The sequence below is a fragment of the Argentina anserina genome, chromosome 7 (genome assembly GCF_933775445.1).
Source record: "Argentina anserina chromosome 7, drPotAnse1.1, whole genome shotgun sequence".
NCBI lineage: Eukaryota > Viridiplantae > Streptophyta > Magnoliopsida > Rosales > Rosaceae > Argentina > Argentina anserina.
The window spans coordinates 17,565,543-17,574,351 of record NC_065878.1 but is presented as its reverse complement, the minus strand read 5'-3'; the positions used below and the strand labels follow the sequence as shown (position 1 = coordinate 17,574,351).

General features: G+C 39.2%; 1 protein-coding gene across 1 annotated transcript; it reads right to left on the bottom strand.

Annotated features, from left to right (window-relative positions):
- Nucleotides 1–750: 750 nt before the first annotated feature.
- Nucleotides 751–3,562, bottom strand: LOC126801616 (GATA transcription factor 8-like). The gene is made up of 3 exons (XM_050529033.1): nucleotides 3,402–3,562; nucleotides 2,624–2,866; nucleotides 751–1,982 (listed from the first exon to the last, which is right to left on the bottom strand). The coding sequence occupies exons 2-3, from the start codon at nucleotides 2,852–2,854 to the stop codon at nucleotides 1,185–1,187; spliced, it is 1,029 nt and encodes a 342-aa protein (XP_050384990.1). The 5' UTR covers nucleotides 2,855–2,866; nucleotides 3,402–3,562; the 3' UTR covers nucleotides 751–1,184.
- Between the last annotated feature and the right edge of the window lie 5,247 nt (nucleotides 3,563–8,809).

Below are 8,809 nucleotides of genomic sequence, written 5' to 3'. Positions count from 1 at the left end.
AGCTTCAAGCAACCGGAGCCTACCATTATATATATTAGCTCATGAGTCATGAATCCCAGCATCAAATAGGGCCTCAAAACCCTAGTTAATGAGTTGAGAAAACATTACGCAAATGACACACTCAGAGCTAATCGCATGATTCACATTCACCAATGGCAGCACATAGAGTATGAAGCTTCCAAAATCTCAACTAAAACCCTAAAAGGAATTGAAAACACTCCAAAATTTGGCAAAGGAAATGGACCTGGAATTTTTTTTTCCTTTTGCACCTTTCATTCTTGCCTTAGATGAAGAGCGTATCACCATTTCAATCCAGGACCATATGTCACACTCACTTTGATGGGCAATGACTTTTGGGTCCCTATGAACAAGAGGGGAGGTTGGCTCAAGTGGTGGAGATGTGATAGGGTTCATTGGACTTTAGGCACTAATTTCCAAAGCCAACCAGACTCCAACCATCCCACATTTGCTTTTCTTTGTCACCATCCAAGGAACCATGTGCCTTTGTATTATTTACATTCATTGATCTCTATCCTCCACAGTTGTTCATGGCCCTCTTTCAAATTTGAAATGTGCACCAGTTTTTGAGAGGGATATGCCAAAACCTTTGGGGAAATTTGGGTCAGGAAGCAGTGATGTAATACAAGTGCTTTCAAACAAGCAACATTTGATCAGATGGATAGATTCTAAGCTGAAACAACAGACATATCTATCTTTAAAATCGAAAAGCCGAAAATTAAGAGCAAAGGAAGTCTCAAATTCCAGGTACTCATTTCAGAAATGTACCAACTACAAATGAACTGCAAAAAGAATTCCCTTGCAAAGGAAGAAAAAGGAAAACAAATTGAAAAGGCGACAGGACAGACTAGACTCAACAACACCTAATATAACCTTAAGAACCTACTACGCCATCATCTTCACTAAACCTAAAGGCTCTTTCTCATCTACCATTAAGCTTGCATCTCTTTCTCTTCTAACCCTTTCTTGTTTTCAGGTCTCTCTCACCTCTACTAGCTAAATATATGGTCATCTATGGCTCCTATTCTCCCCCATTCCCATCCCTGTACAAAAAACCAATGAACAAAGAAATGAAATGACAACGAAAGACAAATAACATAACTGAGGACGAGAGAGAAGTCTCCAAACTAAGCAACATTATCATCTAAGTCTTGCCTTCCCTTCCCTCACATGTAATCCAGCGAAATGATGCTGTTAGTATTTGGAATGAATTCTGGGATACTGTTGTCGCGAACAGAAACCATCTCACCACCCTTGGTTCTCATCTCAATAACCTTCTTGTGGGAATTGGAGTGCAAGGCCGGAACAAAAGTTGGACTAGCTGCAGGACGGTACTCAGGGAAGAGCCGGCCTGACTTGTAGCGCACTCCACAGGCATTGCATAGGGTTTTTGGCCCCATTGGGCCTGCCCTCCACTGGGGTGTCTTGGTAATCTCACAATGCAAGCACTTCCTGACTGCTCCCTGCACAGGAGAATTCTCATCCACCTCTCCTGGAACCTGAAGGGGCAACTTGACCCTCTTCTTCTTCTTCTGCTCCCCGGAAGCCTGTTTCTGCATCTTCACCACTGGACAAGACTCAGCAAAGTTCTCAGAGTCCGAAAACACCTTAGGGGAAAACAACGAATGCTGCTGCAGGGGGTTATCAATCTCCGAAACAGAGGAGGCAGGCGAAATCAGTTGAATTGCGGAGCGGGGATTGAAAGTAGGGGGGCGAGGACGCTTGCTTCTGGCACGTCCCCTCCTGCCAGGAGGAATCGATCCTTCAAGCACATTCTTCTCGCCTGAGCAGGAGCTGCTGCTGTCAAGCACAGAAATGGGGCTGGAGGTCTGGAACTGTTGATGGGAGGACTCCTTGTGGACCAAGGAAGCCTCCTGTTGCTTGTTCATGGTGAGGTTTCCGCCAGAGTACTCGGAATTCTCAACGAAATTCGACAGCCATTCCAAATGCACCATCTCTTCAAACTGCAAACACAGTGAACACAACACAGTGAGAAACTAACAAACAAACAACCAATCTAGCGCTCATTGATCAAACACCATTTCGAAACTAAATAAATCCATTAATCAGGATTAAAATTTAAAAACAAAACCGATCTATGATGGTGATGCCCATAATTGGCCTTGTGAAATTATGAGCACGTACTCACATGACAGGTCACGTGGCAGTGTCAAATTCAATTATATCAATCAGTGACCAATGCACGGACCCCACCGACATTAAAAAAAGTGGTGTTGTTAGACTAAAATACCCTCGCACAGGAGGGATTGAATTTCAATTGCATTTTTACGTTTTTTTTTTTACTTTTTGTTACCCACTGCAGCCAAAAGACAAAAATATCCTCAAAGATCAGGGATCCCAAGACTAAACAACCACCACATGCAGACCATACCATATAAAACCACCTTTACGCGGGGACTGCCAGCCTGGCATCGTCAATTCTAATTCTTACCCCCCTCCCGAAACAGAGAATTAAAAAAACAAAAAAAGGCCAAAATTTCAACATTATGACGTCACCAATCACGGCAATCACGTGAAACCGACATGCGGTGCTGCCACGCAAGTAAAAATTTCAATGAATGCGATGATTGAGGGAGTGACTCACCGGAACGGGAAGCTCGGAGGAGAAGTCGGATTCGCCGTTGCCGGAGAATACTGCAGCGTCCGAAGGAGGGAGAGGCGCGGCGGCGGAGGAGTTGGCGGGCCAGAGGGAGAAGGGGGAGGAGTTGCAGTCGGGGGCAGGGCCGAGGATGGAGTCGACGTCCTCCATGAGGTCGTCGATGTTATCGAAGAAGCTGCCGCAGTCAATCTCGTCGACGAAGGCCGGAGTGATCATTTTGTTGTCGTCCTGTAAAAATTTGAAGGAAACAAGAGAGAGTCAAATTCCGCGTCTCTGAAAATTCAGGACTGGGTGTGTGTGCTTAAATTGTGACAATGTGAACTGTAATTGACGTAAAGGTGAAAATGGGGATTAATTACTTTGCTTGACACACACACTGATATTCATTGGGGTGTTAAAAGAAGAGTAAAGGTGAAGGGTTTAATTAAGCCGAAAATCAAGGCAATTTGGGATAGAGCTTTCAGTAAAGCCAAGACAAACCACAGACCACGCCAGCTGGTAGAGGCGAAGGCCAAGTTTCTCTTCTGTTGAAAATTTAGGGAACCAAATTATCAAAGAGTAAGAAGTTTCAGGCCAAAATGGCTTCCGGATTCTGGCGGAAAACGAAAACCAGGTTCGAATTTTTCCGGCAATTCCTCGGAAAAAAATGAAATTGTGAGTTTTCCGCGTCATTTTAGAGAAAAGTTTTTTTTTGGGGGGGGGGTTTGGAGAATTGAGAGCGGCCGACAGTGAATTACGAGAGAAAAATGCGGAGGGAGCGAACCTGTGAGGGATTATGAACCAGTTGAAGTGAGACTATCTCCCGCCTAAAATGAGACAATTGAAGTCTTTGTGGAGTGGCTTAGTGCTATACTGAACTAAAACCCTGTTTGAGAGAAAGAGAGAGAGAGAGAGAAGGAGAGGGGAGTTGAGTTGTTGAAGTGAGGTGAGGTTTGAAAGAGGAGAGAGGAGAAGAATTTCCTCTTAAAAGGAAGGGAGGAGGAGGGAGGGGTTGTAAATGGTAGGTGAGCCTCAACCTTCATTGCTAGCTGTCTTTTACTATCGTGATGTTGAAGACTTCTCTCTCCCTCTCTCCTCTCACGGGTCCCACACCCCCTCCCCCACCGCTCCCTCTCACACCTCTTTCCCATTCAACACCAAAAACGCCCTCTTAACAATATTGAACAATGAAACGCCGGTAAAATGAACACACGTTAAAATTCATAAATCTATATCTTTAGTGTTACATAGTATTAAAACTTGAGAATAGTGTTGCAGGGCGAGAATGGCTCACCACTCTTACCTCTTTTTTCTTTGGGTCTCGCTGGTGCGGCTTTGAGTGAATCATTTTGATATGTTTTATGTGAAGATGAGTGATTGAAATGGTGAATTACTTATAACAGGTTCGGGACGCTTTCTTGTATGCTTCATTTTTCATTTGTATGCGTTTTATTTTGTCTATTGATAAATGACTATATCCCACGCCCTTATCCCGCACTCGGTTTTGTCCCCTATTTTATCCCAAAACCATGACAATTCTTCTTTTTTAAAACGCGTTTGGGCCGTTATACATGGAAAAAAAAACTTAAATACCAGAGGCATCTTTTGGCATTATATCCAGCACAACGCATGCAAAGCGTTTTTTGTGGAATCTCTTTTTGTTTGGGATGGAACCTTTGAAATATGGTAGTGTTTTTGGTAAGAATTCACTTCGAGTTTATTGGGAAAATCATAATGTATTTAATTTCTTCTATTCTGAAAAAGATTCATATGATTGACAGATATTCTTACCGGGTCAAGATGGTTTTTTGGCCTAGTTTGGTAAATTAGTTACATTCACATATTACTGCAATGGTGCAATAATCAATGGCTATAGTCCAGAAAATTGCTCAGGAAAGGAATTCTATGTCTTGGTTTAGTAATTAATTATTAGAACGATATCTGCATCTATGATTTATTGACCAAAGGAAGTTTATCGGAAGTTCGAAATACGAGATATCTATTACATTTAGATTTAGATATATGTAAACTCTAAAATCGTAATTTTTTTGTGGAATACATTATATATTGTGCATACTTAATGGGCACCTGAAAATGAGCGTATGAGTTTTCATATAGTGATCGCACACATGACATAACCAAAAAATTTACGTTCTTGTTTCTTTTGACCCATTAAAAGTTATTAGAAAGCGAGTAGATTAAAATGAAGGATCAAACATGTAGTTTTTGGATAAGCGAGTGAGGTAATGTTGAAATTATTTTACGTGAGTGAATCTCGTCCTTGTGTACGTCATGAAATTTCATTCCATAAAATTCAATAGCTAGATATAATGTATTGTGATTAATCTGTTTATTGTAATGTTCACATAAAAAAAACTTAATTCTGAGCATCATAAAATTTGGTAGCATGCACATAAGTGCGTGGTAACCTAACAATTTATACCTTAAGCGGAACAAACAAATAACCTATATTGATTATCTATAAGTGATTATTGTGCTCGTTATTAAATTAAGGTCACTAGAAAACATACAACTTTAGATAGTACGACTATTTAATATACAAATATGGTATATACGAGTTTAAACACTACCAAAAAAAAAACACATCAATTGTGGCTCAAGTGTGAGTGTTGATGGTGCCAGCGGCCAACCACAAAATCTCACAAACCCCCAATGTGGGTTGTTAATTATTGAGTCACAATTGATATGTGTTTATTGCTCATATTTTTTTTTTGTAGTGAAATACTACTGAAATATAACTTCAAATGTCATACAACACTGTGCACAAATATACAACGAAGTGAACAAACACATTAATTTATCGGACTCGTGTGAACAATTTTGCGTGTGATTAAGCCGGGTGTACGCTCGTATATGTAGTCAATACTTCTCGTCGAATAAGTGAATAAGTGAATTACAATAGTCACCTATCATCAAGTTGTTATCTTCTTTATCAAATCAATTTAGGATTTTACTTGAATTACTTGAGATAGCACACGATTCATCCACAATGAAACAAGAGAGATTTTTCTTTTTGAGGACGGGAAACAAGAGAGAATTAAACCACGATGTATGACGTTTGTTGATTCAAATCTTATGATACTAAAACAAATAACGCCTCAATTTTAACTCCAAATGTTTAACATATGCAATGGCTCTTAAGTCTTTAATATAGCACCTCAAACTTATAACTCCCCACACATTCAATTTCATCATCATTAGAAGTTGGCTTAACCAACATATCTCTTCCCAATCTATCCCATTGCCATTACGGTTCTTTATTTACATCCACACTCAACAGAAAAAGTGCCACAATAGGCAACTTCATTTCTACCTAAAGATCACCCCCTCATTCATGTAACAGATAGCAGAATTGGAGCCCCATACCTCTTAAGCAACATTCAATTACTCCATATGCCTTGTCCACTGTGTCAATTAATCTCTTACCCTTTACTCACCCAATTCAAATTGGAATCCTTTAAATTGTTTGTTATGTCACACTATGCAAACAAATTAAATCCACACACACTGTCATAGTTTCCTCTGATGTTCTTCACCCAAAATTGAAAAATGCTGGACCTTAAAGCAGCAGAGGCTTCAGGATTCAGACCCAAAATAATGCTGTAACATTAGTTTTACCCAGTCCTCTTCTGGTAACAGAAACAATGATAGATTTTGTTTGTTTCAGAAGGGGGTTTTAGGGTTTAGGTCCACAGAGTTGAAAATTGAAGAAACATTATATGTTTTGGGGACCCTCTGACCCATTTTTGGTGGTAATGGGATTGTCTCTACCATATACCAAAATGGTTACATACTGTACCTATCTGGTTAAATGGCATTAAGGTATGGAGCAATGGACTTTAGGCAAAGTGGGGGAGGTATAATCTTGCAAAGCTGCCATTTCTCTCTAACTTAGGCATTAGCGTATTGCTTTGAGAGTTTCTGGGTGATACCCATTTGAGTAATTTGGCCAGAATCATGAAAGAAAAAATCCAACATATATGCTCCACAATTGTTATGCTGAATTTGGACCGACTTTTCCAGCAAATCAAAGTGTTAATCTTTAATTTAAATATGAGAAGAGTTGGTTTTTTTTAAATTGGGAAGAAATGTTTAAGAAAAGGGACTCCACAACAGAAGCATGTGTCATTTGGGCCTATTGTAATGATTTGTTTCACTTACTCTCTGCAATAGCAAAATCTCTCTCTCTCTCTCTCTCTCTCTCTCTCTCTTTTACTAACTTGAGCTCTACTCTTTGCATCAATCCCTTACAAAATACTCTGTCTCTGAAAATCCAATATAGAAAGGGGGTTGTGCTTGTGCTCCATGCTAAAATTAATAATATGGATTTTGTTTCAAATAAAGAAAGAAAGAACAAAAGAGGTTTGTGAACCCTTTTCCCTTTTGACTAACTTGGGTTACACTCTTTGTATCACCATCAATTCCTTGCCACAGACTATTTTTTAAATTTTCCAAAAGTATATTTGGTTAAATCCCATTTCTCATTTTAGCTGGTCAAGGTCTAATTAGGCTTCTTACACCATGAAGGTCATCTAGTGCTAATCAAGCGAACGAGCAACATGTGCATCCAATCGGTTTCACAAAAATCGCTACGATAGCGACACCAATATCCGAAAGTAATTTTATAAAAATTACGGTATTTGAATGAAATGATATGTCACGACCTTTTTATAGTATCCGTTACACAGTTTTTGGTTCAAAATGTGATGTCATAATCCAAAGTCTAAAGTATTAAACATACATATGTTCTGGGAATGAAATCCCCACCCTCTTAAAAACCTGAAAGCTTTTGGAGATCTCATCTTAAAAAAAAAAATAGCTTAACACACCAACACCTTTCTTAATCAATGTCTAAACAATTCAAAGTGACATATCGTCCAGGGACACAAACACACACAAAAAAAAATATTTTTAGCAGAACCCTGATATATACATCACATTCAAGCATGTACAAAGAAACTGATTCTGATTGACACATGATTCCTTTTCTTCAAAGATAAGGAAACACAACTATGTTTCCAAGTACATCCAGAATTCACCCTATATCATATCAAAGCTCTCCCTAACAGTGCATGGCACTGACGAAGCTACCTCCATGCGATTAGGGTTTTTATATAATGAGCAAACGTGCATGCGATTGGCCCGGAAGACCTGATCGTTTGATTTGACTACTATTCATTTACTCCCTGCACGACGTCGAGAGTGGCGTATAAATTAGAGCTGTGTTTGAAATTTACTGGTCGGGAACGTCGAGATGAATTTGGAGCTAAATCATCTGTCGTTGTCGTATTCATGCTAGATTAACCGAAATAATTGATGATTTGATTCAATAATATGATAGATAATTAATCATAGAGAGGGTCTAGTTGATCTCTGATTAATCCGTCTGGTAGTGTCGGTGAGATGATACTGAGGAGAAAGGGGCAGAGGTGCAGCCATGCACATGGCGTTGCACCCCGATAGTACTGAGAAGGAGTGACTAATTAGCTACCTTAGCAGATGCAGGAATAGTTCGTCTCATTGTGATTGTAGCTTTGATTAGCAACATTACCCTAAACAAGGTCTTTAATTGCTTATTTAGCTAGAGCAAGAACTATATATGTCATTAGATACTTTGATTGAGTCGATCGACAGGAGTCACAGGGACGAATGCGCTTGGCATTTGACAATGGCGAGAGCTTCATTGAATCGATTAGGGTTTCGAGTTTACTGACCGCATGAATTGGTATGTTCCATTTGATCATCATCAAATGACGCAAATAGCCAAATAGAATATCGTAACATTTTATAGAACCTTTAATAACAAGTTAGTATGACGATTGTCGAGCTTAACAGAAAGAATTTTTAATGACTTTTATCAATAGAAAATAATAATTGATGACTTTATATTTCCTATACTTTATTTGGCTTTTCTTCTTCTTCTTCTTATTATTATTATTATTATTATTATTATTATTATTATATTTCATTTGGCACTGTAGATGAGCAAGGATGGAGTTCGATCTCGGCCTGTTAACTAGAGACATGGATTGCGTTAATATTACTCACCGAACGTACCCAAAAAAAACCCCCCTCATCTTTAAACCGCGACGATCACTTTAATGCACTGTTTAGTTACATACACACACACGTTCAGAATAACTTGATTCCAAAGTTCTAATTGCTGGACGT

Coding starts and splice junctions, on each gene's coding strand:
- LOC126801616 (XM_050529033.1), bottom strand. CDS start 2,854: ATGATCACTCCGGCCTTCGTCGACGAGATTGACTGCGGCAGCTTCTTC. Junction 1,983..2,623: donor CCTCCGAGCTTCCCGTTCCG/GTGAGTCACTCC, acceptor CTGTGTTTGCAG/TTTGAAGAGATGGTGCATTT.